The sequence below is a fragment of the Rousettus aegyptiacus genome, unplaced genomic scaffold (assembly GCF_014176215.1).
Source record: "Rousettus aegyptiacus isolate mRouAeg1 unplaced genomic scaffold, mRouAeg1.p scaffold_m13_p_14, whole genome shotgun sequence".
In the NCBI taxonomy this organism is placed as follows: Eukaryota; Metazoa; Chordata; class Mammalia; order Chiroptera; family Pteropodidae; genus Rousettus; species Rousettus aegyptiacus.
Window position 1 is genome coordinate 14,584,974 of NW_023416289.1, and position 16,576 is coordinate 14,601,549.

General features: G+C 49.9%; 2 protein-coding genes across 2 annotated transcripts in view; one reads left to right on the forward strand and one right to left on the reverse strand.

The window, feature by feature from the left end:
• CMTM4 (CKLF like MARVEL transmembrane domain containing 4) overlaps positions 1-7,678 on the forward strand; it is a 46,617-nt gene extending 38,939 nt beyond the window's left edge. The window contains exon 4 of the mRNA XM_016162800.2: positions 987-7,678. Within this exon, the coding sequence (XP_016018286.1) occupies positions 987-1,151 (165 nt within the window). The 3' untranslated portion in view covers positions 1,152-7,678. The remainder of the gene's footprint in view (positions 1-986) is intronic.
• A 1,603-nt stretch (positions 7,679-9,281) lies between these two features.
• Positions 9,282-16,547, reverse strand: CMTM3 (CKLF like MARVEL transmembrane domain containing 3). Its single transcript, XM_016162822.2, has 5 exons — positions 16,261-16,547; positions 13,169-13,324; positions 12,043-12,138; positions 11,549-11,669; positions 9,282-10,474 (listed from the first exon to the last, which is right to left on the reverse strand). The coding sequence occupies exons 1-5, from the start codon at positions 16,405-16,407 to the stop codon at positions 10,446-10,448; spliced, it is 549 nt and encodes a 182-aa protein (XP_016018308.1). The 5' UTR covers positions 16,408-16,547; the 3' UTR covers positions 9,282-10,445.
• Positions 16,548-16,576: the final 29 nt, after the last annotated feature.

Below are 16,576 nucleotides of genomic sequence, written 5' to 3' on the forward strand. Positions count from 1 at the left end.
TTTTGTGACTTGTTCTCCTCTGTTGCCTAGTGTATGCCCTACCTCTTTGCCAGTGATGTTAGGACCAATGGAAATCCCAGTTCCTTCAGTGCTGTGGTTCTCAAAAGTATGATTCCTGGAACAGCAGCCTCAACATCACCTAGGAACCTGTTAGGAATGCCATTCTCAGGCTCCCCAGAGCCACCGAATGAGAAATGTATTTTAACAAGCCCTTGAGCTGATGAAGTTGCATGACTGGGTTTGAGAACCCCTGTTTCAGTCTGTTTCCAGCAGAGCCCTAGATGTCCGTGAGGTTGCTTTTAAGAGACTTACCTGCCGATGTGAGGGGTCTTAATGAAGACGAACACAGCCCTGGCACCATTTAGCAGTCATATGACACTCTTGCTCTTCAAAGTGGAATGCCGTGGCGGGTGTGGTGGGAACCAGATGATGTGAGACCTTCACTCTCTGCATCTCTGTGTTATTCTGTGTTTACAAAGAGTGCGTAGCACTTTTGTAATTGGGGGGATTAAAAGGTTTATAAAAAATATTAAAGTAGCTGCTTTCCCAGAGTTACTCAGTAGATTCACCAGTTATTAAAAATAAGTCAAACTTTGCTGCTTCTCATCCCGGAGCTGCCCACTCAGAGCTGTCCACGTAAGAGCAGTTGGACAGCAGGTGGGGCTCGGGGGCCGTGATTTGGAACATCAGGTCTTATGGCTTGAGCTGGGCTCACACATGACACCCTGGTTTTCTGTCTACATGGTGTTTGTCTACATGTGTTTTCTCATTTGAGACTGGTGCCCATTCCGGTGCTGTAAAAGACATTTTTGTGGTTAAAAAAAAAAAAATCCAAAATGCTTTGAAGGAAACCTCAGGCTGTCTTCAGGTCGAGCAGGACTCGCATGGGCCATATAACTAAAGACTTGGCGATGGCACTGACAGGGCAGCTGTTAGACACCCTATAGACTGCTGAAGTGCCTGAGGACTGTGCCTGTTCCTTATAGATATTTGGCTTCCTGGCAACTGCAGTGTATGCAGTGAACACATTCCTGGCAGTGCAGAAATGGAGAGTCAGCATCCACCAGCAGAGCGCCAATGACTACATCCGAGCCCGCACGGAGTCCAGAGACGTGGACGGTCGCCCAGAGATCCAGCGCCTGGACACATGAGGCCCTGCCAGAGTCCTTCTCCCTCTCGTCCTCGTGCTCATCCTTTCAATCAATTTTTCTTTCCCTCATCACGTCAGATTTTCATGTGATTAAGCTGAATTTTGTCCTTTCTGGTAAAAGTTCATTTTGGGAAAGGGTTTTCAGAGTGGCCTTGTCGGCAGGTATAGGAGGCAGGGAGCCCCCATACCCAGCCGTCCAGACAGAGGTGGGTGGGAGAGGCCTACGGATTCTCCAGCGTTTGGTGGCCATGGAAGCAGCTGGCCTCCCAGGCTGCCATGTCCACTTTAGGTCTTCATCATCCTTGAGCACAGGCTTCCCATCTGACTCAGAGTCACCCTGTGATATGTATTTGTGACAAGTCAAGACTTTGGATTAAATGAGGGCTGCTAGAATAAGGAAAAAAAATCAACAAATGAAGGTCCAGGTTTGGAACAGTCAGCCCGCAGTGACCCCTGGCAGTCCTCAGTGTGTGCTCCAGGTGAACGCTTGGTCTTGCTGCTGGGATCCTTCCCTGCTGCTCGTTTTCCATGTCCAGGGCCTCAAGACAGCCATCCTAGGCCTGGGAAGCCACGTGTGGCCCTGAGGGTCTTGGCGCTGCTGGTGGATCTCTTTGCTGGGTCTGGACTTTATGGAGATGGGAAAATCTGGTGTCCTCTTGAGACGGCGCCACAGGACTGCTGACATGCAGGAGGGTCAGTCGCCTTTCATTTTCTACCCTACTGAGAAATCACTTGATTCTTCCTCAAATGAATCACCTCCCTGAATCCCAGATTCTCCTCCAGGAATATGGAGACTGTCTTGCATTCCACTTTTCTATCTACCCTTAATACTTTGAGGCTGAATTGCAGATTTTCTGTAATTTTACCTTCTCAGGTAAAAGCCAGGAAAGAAATAGTCCATTCCACCAGCCAGAACACTTGCCCATTGACTGTCTTGTGGACCACAGGTAGGGGTACACCTCTGTATTAGAAACGTGTGCTAATTTTCAGATGCCTGAGAAGAGTTCTAAAGTGATTCTATTCTGAGTAGACTTGTCTAGGATTTGAAAATACTTGAATTTGTACCATGACACATCCTTTCACTGATATTTCAGAAGGCACAAATTGAAGCTTTTTGTGCCTCGGGGTCAAAACTATGAACATCAATCTTGGAAGTTGTTGGGGAAAATTCTAGTTATGTTAGGTTTTGATTGATTCTTGATAAAGTGAAGATTATTGTGGCGAATGAGTTAAACGAGCCCCTATGATGCTGTAATTTTTTTTTTTCCCCCCTGTTAGAGACATTGTCTCTTTTATGGAAAAATTGTTTTAACTTGTCAGGTTTTCACTCTTTGAACTGTTTTTAATGTTTACAAACCTCACGCTAGCTCTAATATTTTGCAATTAGCCCTCACCAAGGAAAAAACACTGCTGGTAGGAAGATTTTGCAGTAACGTGGACAATCCCCAGGATGTTGGGCTAGTGACTGGTCAGTTTTAGCAGGGTACTGCGTAGAGAGAGAGAACGTGATTATGAATATGTCTTTAAAGGTGGCAGGAGGAGAGCATTTATGCATGGTGGCATTGCATTCTTCACAAAAGAGCAGTGCTGAGAAATAGGTCAGGTGACACTGCTAGGCTGGGGACTCTGTAGGAAATGCTACTCTGCTGTCTCTGAAGGCTTCCGGTTCGGGGTTAGCTCCCTGAACTGAATGTCCAGTACACTCCGAGTTCTGCTGCAGTTCCTTTCTGAGGCAGTGGCCCAGGTCACATGTCCAAGCCCCCTGTCTGCTTCAGGGCCCATGAATGTGGTGCAGACCCAGCTGGTCTGGTGGTAAGTCACCTCCCTCTGCTCCCCTAGAGGGCAGCCGAGCCTGGTCACAGCCGGGCGTGTCGCTCAGCAGGTCTGATAGAGCCCTCTTCCCACGTCTCCTGGAAGGCAGGACGAATCGTGCTTCACAGACTTCAATTACACGTAGTGATTTTTGAGGAGATTCCGACATCTGGATTTTATCTGTTCATTTTATATATTTATTTTGCATTTGTTGAGTGTATACACATAGTCAAAATTAGACTTATCTCCCTCTGTGAGTTCCATTTAAAAAAAGGGTCACAAAGACTCGGGCTTGCATTAAATGGGGCCCACTTGGAAGGACCACCCTGAACTTTATCGGAAATCTGCTGGGAATCATGTTACTTGGCCTCAATAAAAAGCCGCCTTTGAAGTGAGATTGTAGAAAAGAAATACCATTCAGGCAGGATTGCTGCCCAAGTTTTCTCAAGTCACTTCAATAAAACCAGTTTATCATCTGGTGGAAAAGAGCCTATTGGCCTCCTGAGGACATGCTGTCAGCTGCAAGAAAGGGTTCCGAAGCCCATGGAAACCGTAAATGCTGGTAGATGACAAAAAGTGATGACACCTTGTGCCACAGAGCGACTTAGGAGTTCATTTGAATCTTAGTGTTAGAACCTTTGAAATTATTTATGTCCTTGTAACTATTTAATATCTTTGCCATGAGGCTCTCCCATGGCTTTTGTAAATATGTGTCTTCCTATTTAATTAGCTCCCACTACAACCGGAAGTGGCCAGGTAGGCTCCCTAATTGGTGTGATACAGTCATATATTTCGTCACCTACAGCGGTGTGGTGGTGGGTAAGTTATGAAAGGTATGTGAGTATCTAGGTGAATGTAAATTCACCTGCATTTTTCTTATGCTGCCTCTGTGTACAAACAAGACAATCTAGATTTGGGAAGCTTAAAAGGACTTTTTTGTGTGTGTAAATTGAAAGAAGCATATTTTTGCATTTTTAACAGTTCCAATATGGACCAATGTGAGTTTGGTTTGCGGTATTTTCAGGCTGAGTCAATCTTAGTGTTTCTCAATTTTCTGGTGGCATAATGGCTTTCATAGTTTGTGCCAAACTTGGAGAGAGCTGAAGTTGCTGTGTGCATTTGAATTTGTTCCTGGAGACTGTATAGTTGAAACCCTCAAGCATTTGGTGGTTTTATATGGATGCAAACATTGACGTCTTAGGAGAAAGTTTATCTTGGCACTGATTTGGTTGATGTGGTAGATTTTTCTTTGATTCTTCTTTATCCTCCCTTCACATTGCTTGAAGGAATGGGGGCAGGGGAGGGAATACCTTCTCCCTTTCATACAGAGAGATTACAATCATGAAAGCCTAAAGACACTTGTTGGCCTCATAGAAAGCCAGGGAGGGACCAAGGCATTTACAGTTTAAAATCTCATAAGTTTGATTTAAAGTATTTTATTTTAGATTTTTACTTGGTGCAGCCATAGTCATCCAAGAGAGATTACCTTTGCCTACAAAAAGGCAAGAATGCAGGAGCCTGCTCAGTCCCAATACCTATGTCTTCTTTGGCAACTTAAACTGAAGGGCCAGCATGAGCAGAGCTCAGCCTGGCCACAGGGAAGCCAGTCCGAGGACCAGGCCTGGCTCTGGGAAGTGGACGACACCCCTAGCCCTTTGGCGCCATTACCTCCCTGACAGGAAGGCTCATGCCCATAGGTAGGCATGGACTATCTGACCTCCACCTCAGGTTGGATACTTCTGGCAAGAGCTTTGTGACTCAGTTGGAAACATTCCTACTCTTTTAAAGTTTGTATCTTTAATTACCTTTCTTTGAAGATTTCCCCATGATTCCAACTTGGGTTAAGGTGGTCTCTGAGGAGAGGAAGCACACACGCTTTGTCTGCACATGTCTGAATTCTTACTTGCAAGGAATGAGCCTTGATTGACCCCTCCATGTGTCATGTCCTATGTGTGGCCCAGCCTCACCTTTTCTTGTAGACACTCATATGCTGTTTGGGAAGAAACAGCTCACCTCTCCGTGTGTTTAAGAGGCGGACCAAGTTCTGGTCTCTGGCTATGCAAGATTTTCTGTGGGTTGTTCTTAGATCTTGTCTTAACAGATGAGTGTAGAGACAATGTGATTCTGGAAAGCAGGGATGATATAAGTGGTTCCCACCTTGCCATCCCTGTTCAAAGCAAAGCAACCATGAGGTCATCATATTGTGCCACTGTCTGGTTGTCATTTTCTCCATATCTTGTTTATAGGAAAATAATGACATTAAATAGATAGCAAAAGGTAAAAACACTTTCTAGGGCGCTGCCACCGCCAAGTCTTTCAAGCAGAATAAAAAGTTGCTTCCTGCTCCAGAGACTGCCATTAGCTTGTGAGGTTGCCAGACACTTTTTAGTTCCTAGTGAAGTCTGTAGAACCCAAGAGTTCTCTCTTCCTCAGGTGTCGCTTATTTATCAGCACCCACTTGTAGGACAAGGGAGATGACAGGCTGGTGAGCAGGAGCAAGGGCAGGTCTGGGAGGTGAGAGGAGGAAGGAGGAGGTCCCACGCCCCAGACACCATCTGCTGTGGGACCGTCGATAACACCAGACTGGTCACTGACCCAGGCAGTCTTGAAAAAAATGCGCTAGGTTAACTACCTTCCTGTCCTCTTGTCTTGGGAAAAGTGAGGTCTTATGATCTGGAATCAGCTTGAGAGCAAGAACTCATGAATGTTGGGACCAGGGTGCCTTGGCGCTCCAGGGCGTTCTTGGTGTCGAGTTTGAGAACTTGCGGGTCTGGACAGGTGACTCAGGTTCTGGTGTGGGTGCCACCTGAGGGAGGATGCAGGCCTAGCGCCACCAGCCTTGAGCGTTGTAAACTTCCCAGCTCTTTACAAAACCCTTGTTTCTTCTTTTCTCGGCAGATATTGTCGAAATCATAAAAACTGTCTGGCTGAGAAGGTAATTTGAAATATTCGACCTTTTACATTTATTTTGAAATTGTCTCAGAAAGAAAATACCTTTAACATTTGTTAAAACTAGAATTATTATTTTCTGAAGTGAATGTTCTGTTTGACTTTTCTTCATACAAGTAAATGACATTTCTATACTCTTAGGCTTGAAACAGAGGAGTGAATCCTGATATATTTTCCCTTCTTTGGTCTAGATTACGTTCTCATTCGTTTGGTTAAAATATGTCAACCTTGGGGATTTTTTTTCTAGTTTTTCTTATGCCATAAACATAACAGTAAAGAAAATGTTACCCACAAGCCCACTGTTTGACTCAATGATGACTTGCCTACAATTAAGTTAAGACTATGGATCTTTGATTAGTATATCTTTATCTTAGGGTTAGTTTGTTGTCTACATTTTTAATGCCAAGACCTTAATTCAGGTGACGTGCTATCTATACACCCTGGAGTGGTTGGGGATGCATTACACAGAAAGGCTGAGAGCCTTCATTAAGGGGTTAATAGCCTGGACTTTAGTGAGCTTTCAGAACTTTTATGGTTCTCATTAAGAGGAGAACCATATGATCTTAATCAGCTTTGTTGATGGGATGAGGGTGAGGTCCAATCCAAAGTTTCTCTTCATAATTGTGCCTCAGAGGAGAAAAGGGATGACACAGTTGATTCAGATAATGGTTTATATGGGATTCAGTAATAATCTGAAATTGTCAAATCTGAGTCCTCTTTGGAGGACTCTGCTGGAAGCATATCCTTTCATCAGGAAAGCCATGTGAAGGGAAGGTCAGGAAATGAGGACGGTGTGGGGATGTGCCACCCATGCCAGGCGGGGCGAGGTCCGACTGATGGCTGCTTCTCTCCATGGGCGGTTAGGCTTTCCTGCCTTTTCCAGAGTCAGTTTGCAAGTTTCAGTACTCGTGTTTCCTTCTCTGCAGAAGTGAGGAAGGCTAAATATTTGGGGCTTGAAGGGAGAATTGGCTGGTCCAAGGGCTGGGGGAAGGCTGGCTTCTGGGGGAAGGCGAGGGCCGCATGGCCGGACAGCCCTCCAGGCTGGCCCAGGCCCGCAGAGGGGCCACCTGCTTCCAACCCATTTTAACATGTGTTTTCAAATCCTGCCTAATGTTGAGATGACATATGTGGATAAAACCAGTGTTTTTCATAACTTGATTTTGATGTGGTTCCCTTTAAGAGAATGCTAGGGATTGAAACTATTTGTATATGTTGTAATTTGTAGGGGTTCAGGAACCCGTGGCAAAACACTTAACTATTTATTACAGGTCTGACTATTTTTTTTTCCACCCAGAGTAGATAATTCTGTTTCTGTATATTTTAAGACAAATAATAATCACTTCACCTTTGGTGCCTTCTGTGTGTCAGTCACATAAATACTCTTGTCAATCATGGAACTGAAAAAAAGTTGTACATTTAGTTAAACCAGATAACACTATTTTTGTAGCATGATTTTAGATTGTGTCCTTTTAATATTGCTTTCAGCAATGCTAGTTTTGAGGTTGGCCATTTTCCCTTTAAATTTCATATATTGTTTAAAAAAGAAAACAAAACCACCCCTGGCTGTTCCCGTCTCCTCTCTGCTGCTTTCTCCCCCACATCTTGTTTCTGCTTAAACAGTCTGAGAGTAAGAGTATATTTCTGTGAAATAATTCTTAATCAGTATAACTGCATTTGGCATTTCTTAACCACTTGTTCAGTTCGGAGAGCCACTGCTCACCTCAGACAGTAAAAGGAAAGTGGTTCCAAAAAAAAAAAAAAAAAAAACAGAACAGAACATCCTTGGTGCTCTGACTTCCATTCTCTGGGTCTAAAACAGTGAAAAGGCCCATTTGCTGCCTGCGTCCTGGAAGATGGGGAGAGGGGCGGCTTCCCTGGTCCCAGGCTCACTTCCTGCTTGTTCTCAGGTTCCACTCGGATCTCAAGATTGGTTCATGGATGCCCCGGGTAGTCTCGGGGGCCTTTTTTTGTTTTAGGCCTGAACAAAGTAGGTATCCTGCTGTGAGGAGTTTGATGAAATTAAGACACAGATAACACTCTAGCTGCTCCTTTTGCTTTCTGACCCGTGTGGGATACGAGTTCTGTCAAGAAAAATCTCGAGGAAACTAGCTGAGCCATTGCAAAATGAAGGAATGGATTTATTGAAACATAAAATTGTTGCTTTTTTTGTCCTTTTTGAGGGTCAGAATATGTAATTATTTTCTAACAAAGGAATTCAAGTCAGGTGGCTATTAACTCTAATGATTACTGATTGGTACTTGGTCCAGTGGTACTTTTGGGGGGCAATGTTAATTTCATAATGATTACACTTTGCTTCGTAAAATTTTAACAGTTTAGACATAGCTGTTGGGTATTCTGAGGTGATATCTATTTGGTAAACTTTGGTTTATGGTGTTGGCCAGTCAGAGCTCCTACCCTGGCTTCTCAAACCAACATGGGTGCCCTGGTGTGGGCATCACCAGCTCTGACTGGCTTAGGTTTGACGATCCATTTGGAGCGATTTGGCAAACAAAACCTCACAATGCCCTCAATTTCCCCCTTATTTCTTTTAAAGGACCAATTTTTCATGGTACTTGTCTTGATTGTTTTCATAGTGTTCAAATCTGTATTTTTGTATGTAGAGGGAAATAATTTTCTCAACACTAATCGTTAATATTGTATTAAATTGTCATGAAGGAGTTGTTTAATAAATGGACATGTAAAAATGGTACTGTCTTTCTCTGCTCTGACTCACCTCCTACCGCTTTGAAAGCTGTGGACCCAGTTCCTGAGACAGGCCTGTTAGGTGGAGGTTTAGCACAGCCACTGTCCAGGGTGTAGGTGTCGACAGGCAGCTCGGCTGGCTTAGCTGGTAAGGTGGAGCAGAAACTCCCACCATGCGCCCCTCAGCTCCTGCACATCCAACTTTTTTACGTATTTTCAGAATGTGTGTCAAAGTTGGGGTAGGCCTTGTCTCTTCCCATCGGCCTGAGCTGAAAACACTGACCCAAGCCCCTGAGGTAACCAGTTTCCAACCATGACAGCGCCAACGTCCATAGTCCAGGGTCTGGCTGCCTGAAAGGTGCTATGGCACGTTACCCGGATACGTCAGAAGGCCCTGGGCCGCCTCCAAGGGGCTGTGGGGACCTGGGCAAGTTACCGAACCTTCTGTCAGTTCCCCGGACTGTCAAACAGGGCTGTGTGAGGAGTAAATAAGCACAGGTGCGAGACGCCTAGTGGGGTGCCTGGCATGGAGGTGCGTGTGCATTATTGCCGCAGCATGGAGCTCTCAGGGTTCATACCACGTATGTGACCAGTCTACGCTGAAGCACGAAACCAACAGCATTCCTCTGGATGGTGTAAGGTTTTTCTCAAACACACACACTCCAAGTAGGTGGTCGGTCTGGTTTAATCCATTATGGATATTTTCAGGGTAGGAGATTCACATGCAAAAGAATAAAAGTTACAAATGCCCCAAAAGGGGTCCAGATCTCTGGCTCATTCACAAGGCCTCTTGGGTCACAGGAAATGCTATTTAAGAAGCAGCCTTTATATATATAAAAACTTATATAAAGTTAAAAAATCCCACTGCTGATATATACAGCATAGGTCCCCAGGTGAACACAGAAGGCACGTTTCACCTCAATGAGGTGGTCAGGAGACCTGCTCTGGTATCTGGAAGCACATTGTCCTGAGCTCCCAGGAGCCTGCTGCCTGCCAGTGGGCCCCCAGGGACACAGGGTGTTGCTGGGCCTGCCCAGCTACCCAGGATGCAGGCACTGCTACTGCATCGTTTGGTGCCCTCAGTCTGTTGGAACTGGTAAGCTAGTCTACGAAATTTTCTTTGAAAGTCTTAGACCCTGAATAGTCATGTCACCTGAAGAAGACATGCTCTCCAAGGATGGGAGGTGTCAGATATGGGCACCAAGACCCACTCTCCCCTAGATGAGAGGGCAAAGGTCAGTTTTCTCTCTGCTTCAAGAATGAAAAGGGAACTGGTGCTCCTTGAACCAAAGAATCTTGGAAGGATCATTCCCGACAAAGTACCTGGCATAAACAGGGGCACCAAAGCAGACAAAAGCTACTGGGGCGTGGCGGGTTGGCACTTGGCCTCATGGTGGTTTCTGTCTTATTTGTCCGTTGTCCTGTGTCCTGTCCCACCGCCCCCCACCGCCAGCATTTGAAATGCTTCCTGCAATGGGGGTAACGAGGCTCTATGTGCTTTGTCCTTTTGTGCTTATTTTTGGCAGAGAGGTTACTAGGCTTTAAGGTCTGTGGGACAGAAAGGAAGAGGAGTGGCAAAATATTCATGTTGCCCTCCCATGCAGAGTGGTTAGATATGCTAAGCCAAGGGGTGCCGTCTAGTATGCTGGGCTCGGGAATGTCACCACGGGCTGTGAGGAGGCCCACGCCATCAGCAACTCCTGCTGCTGCTTGAGAAGTCACAGCCTCCATCCCAACACACCCTGTCCTCTGGCCCCATGCTCCGGCCAGCGGATCCGAAGTATAGGAGTGAAGGCCCGCGTGGCTCAGGTTGCCAGGGCAGGGCAGGCCTTCAGTCGGAGTCAGAGTCAGAATTCTCTTCTGAAAGGAAAACAAAGATGAGATTTGGCAGGAGTTTCCTGGCCAGTGGTGCCTGGGAACAGTCTCTGGAGAGGCACAGCCAGGCTACTGACTAGATCCTGGACACCAGTCCCTTCCTGCAACTGACCGTGCTGTTGGTGGGGCCTGCTTGGCACGAGGGCCTGTGACCCTCCACAGGTAGCTGCCGTTACCTGCAGGGTGCAGCCCAATGAAGGTGGGGGCCTAGATGCCCTTTCCTCTGGGGTGCCAGGTCCCCCCAAGTCTCCCTGAGTTGGTCTCAGCTGGCGGCATCAGGGCTATACATCTACACTCCAACTCTACCCCACAATTTATGACAATATGCCCAAGAAACTCAAATATACTGGAAAGTCAGGAAGCCACTTTTTGGCCATTTTATAGTTTCCATTCCTCCTGCCCCAATCCTTATTTTATCTTGTGATCAGAAATATCGCATCGCTGTGTTGTCACAGATGGAAAAACCAGCCATCCAACTTGCAGCTTTTCTTTTTTAAAATCAGGTAATAGCACAAGAGCCATTCTGAGCTGAAGCATGGCTGGGGGTGCAGAACGTGTTACAACCTCATGGATATAAAAGCAGAACAAGCCTGAGCTTGCCTGGGTTCGCCTGCATGCTGCAGGTAAGGATGAGAACTTGGTTTCTTGGTCCTTAAGCCACAGGCAGGCGGGACTGCAGGGGGGCTGTCGCAGGGCAGGTGGCCACTCTACAGCCCAGTGGACGGTGCCTGGGAGTGAAAGCAGAGTGACTGGCTGCACTGGGGGCTTGTTGGGGACGGCTTCACTGAGGAGGAGGTATATCCTCAGCTTGCCCTTCCTGTAAAAGCTGAGGCTATGGGGAGCCCAGTGCTGCTCTGAGAAGACCAACTTTATGATTAGTGCCACATGAAGGGATGTGATAACCAAGTTGTGAAAACAGTCCCTGTCCACAGAGAGGAAATGCTCCTACTTTAGCCTCAAACCAGCCAAGTGTCCCCAGGGGAGAGCAGCGCCCCTCCCCCAATCACCCCAAGTGATCAGTCGGGTTCCTGGGTGGAAACCCGCAGGATGACCACCCACCTTCTGCCTTGTTGGCTGTGGTCTCATCTGCGGAGTCCCCTTGTTTGAGGAATTTGGCCACATCGTTAAAGATCAGGTAGAAGTCAATTGCAAACACGATGGTGGCAAAGAAGCCAAACACCTGTGGGATATGGGGGACAGGGTGGGTGGGACGCATCATCAGGAGCTGGGAGCCCCTGGCCCAGGAGCCTGAGAAGAGGCCACCTCAGCCTCATCACTTGTTTTTATCTACTCAGATAAACAGCTTGGATTGGCAGACACAGGCCCCTCCCACTAATGACAAATAGGAAAATGAACTGAGAACTTGTTCTGCAAACACCCTTTCAAAGCTTGGGGCAGAGCAGATCTCCAGTAAGGGGATTTTGGAATCACTGAGATCCACATGAAAGCCCAAGGGGCCTAAGCAGGGACAGATTGTCGCCCAGATGCTAAGTAGGTGTGTCCTGAGATGCATCGCTGGGCACCCCCGTCCCAGGGGTAAGGCAGCTACTCACCCCAGCTGCTTTGGAAGCCCCGTCTGAGTATTTGGCGACAGCCGTGATGGAGATGGCAAAGTAGATGAGGGCAGCTGTGACACAGCGCAGGAAATCCTGGGGGGAGAGGTGTATGGTCACACCGCCTTGAACTCCCTGGAGTGGGGCACGGAAAGGCACTGGGCGGCAGAAACGGGGCTGGAATCCCACTATTCCCAGAGGAGGACGTGCCTGGCAGCCTGGACACACGACTGGCCCCCAGGTCCCGCGTCCATGGCGTGCCCTTCTCCCTGCCCCACTCCTGCCTCTGCTCAGATGCCTCTCCCGCAGGCTGCCAGCAGCTGAGACTGTCCTGTCCCTGGTCCGGCTGTACAGCTGCCCTCTGCCCAGTGGACGACGACAGGGTATGGACCAGGCTGCAGCTCACCCTGTGGCTTGGCCCAGATGCAGACTGCCCCATCATCGGGAGGGAGAAGTTGGAAACCTTGTCACCTGTTCCCTTCTCGTTCTCCAATGAGGAGATCTGGCCCTGGGCCTCGCTTTGCCACATACTTTTGGCAGATCCCTTTATGTATTATGGTTTCTGCTCACTTGTCCCTAAAATGAGGACACAGAGGGTATAGCCCATCAGGCAAAATGCTGGGTATGAAGTCAAGAGACCAGGGTCAAATACAACCTTTGCTGTCCCTTCTCTCCAACCCATTTCATGCAGCAAAAAGTCTGAGGCGGGGCTCTGGGCCCTCCCAGGTGATGAAACGACTTGCCAGAGGGCTGGGGTCTGGGTAAGCCCTCCAAGTCCTCAATTAACCTGCCCTGCCCAAGTGGAAATGGCTTGAATTCCTGCGGCTGAAGCTCATTCCAGCAGGCCCAGCCGGGAGCACCAGTGCCACCTGGTGGGAAGGAGCAAAGATGCTTTCTGGAGTTCCCTGTCTCACAGAGGGACACAGGAGGCCCTGGAGGTGGGGCTGATCTTGGAGACACAGCTGCTGAGAGATGGGCTCCGGATCATCTGAAGACAGGTCTACCTGCCTGGCTCCAACAAACGGCAAACAGCCCCTCCAGCACATTGAAGAAAGGGCGAAGGCTGAAATGCACAACTCCCTGTGATAGCCAGCCAACCCCTTCCTCCTGGGGCCCCAGCCCTCACCATCATGGGCCAGCACAAGCCCTGCCACTTGTCATTCAGCTGCATGGCATCAGCAAAGAGGAAGAAGAGGGCCAGCAGGAACTCCAGCAGGGGTGCTGTGAGGAAGGCGGATGCTGAAGATGCCACATAGCAGACAAAGGTGATAAATGAGAGACCCTGGGGGATAGGGAGAAGGAGAAGTCAGAGCCTTTGCACTTACCCAGTACCCCTCTGGGCAGCCCTGCAGTCAGGAATAGAGGAGGATCCAGTAGGGGAAGCGACCTGCCCTCATTTCTGCAGCTGCCAGGATTAGAACCCAGTCACGGGGCCCAGGCCCACACTCGTGCTGCTCCCAGTGGTTCTGGGCATGGCCCTGGGTCCTAACCCCATGCTAGCTCCCTGCCAGGACCCAGTCTGGAAACCCCAGCCTCCCATGTGTGTCCAGCACACCAGGAGGCCACCCTCTGTGGTTGCTCCTCTACCCCACACACCAGGAGGCAGAACCCACGCAACTCAGATGGCGCCCTAAAGGGGCCAGTCAGACCTAAGCGGTCTCAAAGGCAGGAGCCAGATTTTAAAAATCACTCCCAACACACAAGATTTTTGCTTTTCACTGAATGTAAATTGTACCTGAAAATAAATCTTAAATTTTAGTTAAGATATACATGCTGAAGTGTTTAGAGATGAAAGGTACTGATGTCTGCAATATATTCTGAATATATCAAAAAATGGATTGACAGCTGGCGCATGAGATAAGGTAAATATAATGTGTTTACTATCTAGGTGGTGGGATATAGGTGTTTACAGTATAACTCTTTAGGCTTTTTATCATATTTGCAAATTTTCATAATAAGAAACATCCAGGAGAAAGGTGTTGACAGTGACACCTCAGGGCCTGCTGGTCTTTGGGCAAGCTGCACTGGGAAATTGTTAAGAATCAAAATGTTTTCTGCAGCCCTGTCAACACACTGTGGGTGGAAACTGATGTTGGCGGATGCCAAGGGCCCCAGTTAGTTCCGCAGACTGTGCAGTGCAGGGCAGGCCAAAGTGATGGGCTGTTCGCTGGGCCAGTGCCCACCGAGGCTTGTAGGATCTCCTGGGATCCTCGCAACCACACACACACACATGCCAGGTGCTGCTCACAGCCCACTTTACAGGCGAGAATACCGAAGTTAAGTGATTGCTCAGTGTTATACAGCTAATAAGCCAATAAGATTTGAACCCAGAGCTGGCTGACCCCACAGATACAGTTTTTAAGCAACCCTGTCCATGGGCGCTGGCTTTTATCTACCCTGGTTTCTGTCACTGTGGTTGGGTTTGAATATGTCCATGGCTGAGTAGCTTGGAGTGGGGCCCAGGGGGCCCGTAGGGACACCCAGATGCCCCAGAGGAAGCACCGTGGCTGCTTCAGACAAATGAGCTGCAGAGATCCTAGAGACTTCCCAGGACACCCACATCTGCTCTGAACATGGCCGTGAGGGACACTGAGCCCAACTAGAAGAGATGGGAAACTTAGGCACAGAGGCAACTGAGGGGCTGCCTTGTGTTCCTCTGCTTTCTAAACTTCACCCCCCAAAGCCTGATTCTGGAGAACCCCTCTTGATTCCTGTTTCCTAATTCTCTGATTCCTAGTAGCTCCATCCTCCCCCTTTCTGTCCATGCCAGCTACTCCACTATCTTGGGCCTGGGGGCAGCCGGTGGGGGTGGGGGGGAGGCAAGAGTGACTTGGAGTGGCTCCCCTTGTATGTTCAGTGCTCACTGCTCACCCTTCCTTCCTCCCCACTCATCCTCCTAGATGGAGATTCCTGACACCCAGCTATGTCCCAGGCCTCCTCTAAACCTTGACCTATGAGGCAGGCCTGACTGGGATGGGGTTGGGAGTCTCCTCAGTGGACAGTGATTTCAAGGCTTCTCTCCAGAAGTAGCTCCCATCAGTCTCTGGGGTGGCCAACCAGGAGGTGACACCCTGGAGTGAGGGCTGTGGATCCTGGGTCCTGGTGCCTCACTTGGGAGTTGGGCAGGTGCTGGGCTGGTGACCTCTGGGCTGATCCTAAGCAAAGAAGAGGTGATAGGACCACCTCCTGCCACCTGCCTTGATTAGTACAAAGGAGAGGTTTGAGCAGACTCCTCCTTCCTCTGACCCTCATCACAAAAGAGAGGTTGGGGTACAATCCTCCTTTCTATCCTCCTGTGTTCGCTGTCACCTGGCCCTCACCTGATCCACCTGTCAAATCCCCTTGATGCTTGGGTCTCGGCTTTCCAGTCAGCAAAGTGGGAATAAACAGAGGGGCTGTCAAGTTGCTGGGGATCTAAGTAATAAATCCCCCCTCCCCCCGCATCCCTTCTACGCGTTGCCTGGCCTCTTCGTCCTCTTCCCTCAATGGAGGCCCCGCACCAACCCCCACCCCACACATGGACATTGAGAGAGTTTTCGGAGCGTCCCGAAGACAAAGGACTACACTGGCAGGGGTAGGGGGTGGGAAGGAGGAAGAAGCTCAGTGGGGGCGGGGCGGCAGGATCCCGCCGAGGGAGGGGAGGTGGATGAGGTCACGCCGCTGGTCTCCCGACCCCGCCCCTCTGCCTGCGCGCCCCACAGTGCTGCTCGGGCCTCACCCAATCCCCGGGGTCCCCTTCCCACCCTCTCTTGTCCTTTTCTCAGCTGACTGGACTCCGCTCTAGCCTCCGCCCAGCAGCTCGAGGCCCGGCCGACCCTCCCTGCGCCCAGGAAAGCGGGCAAGGGCGCCCCGACCCAGGAGTCGTGCGTGAAGGGCCGAGCGGGCTGAATCCTCCCGGGGACCAGAGAGGGGTGGAGGCGCCCGAGGTCACACAGCGCCCGGCTGAGCTTTCGGCGGTGCGGGCGCCGCGTCGCAGGACGCCTCCCCAGACTCCCCTACGGCCCCAGCTTTCCCCTGGCGGGTTAAAGACCCAGGAAGGCCCGGGTTCGGGCCCCGCCTCGCCTCCGACTTGAAGCGCTGAACTTTAGCGAGTCTGTCCGAAACGTGGGCAAGTTTGCTCAATTTAGCGGGGCTCCGCGAGGGGTCGGCCGAACCCATTCGGACAGCGGCACCCGCCCAGCCGAGGGGTCCGGCGGGTGGGGGCCGCGCCGCACTCACCGACTCGGCCAGCAGGAGGCGGCCTTTGAGGGAGCAGAGGAAAGCGCGCGCCGGCAGCAGGGCGCGGAGCCCGGGGGCCGGCGCGCCGGGCGGGGAGCGGCCGACGGGCTCGGGGTCCGTGTCGGGGTCTGGGTCAGGGGGCCACATGGCGGCGGCGGCGGCACGGACGAGGCTCGGCCTCGCTCCCTCTCCTCCGGCACCCAGGAGGGAAGCGGAAACCCAGGCTGTGCGGAAGGAGAGAAAGGCCAGGCGAGTTGGGCTCAGGGGCGCATCCCCTCGCCGCCCCGCCCCGTCGCCGCCCCGCCTCCCCACCTCT

Coding starts and splice junctions, on each gene's coding strand:
- CMTM3 (XM_016162822.2), bottom strand. CDS start 16,407: ATGTGGCCCCCTGACCCAGACCCCGACACGGACCCCGAGCCCGTCGGC. Junction 13,325..16,260: donor GCCTCCTGCTGGCCGAGTCG/GTGAGTGCGGCG, acceptor CCTATCCCCCAG/GGTCTCTCATTTATCACCTT. Junction 10,475..11,548: donor CACAGCCAACAAGGCAGAAG/GTGGGTGGTCAT, acceptor TTTTCCTTTCAG/AAGAGAATTCTGACTCTGAC.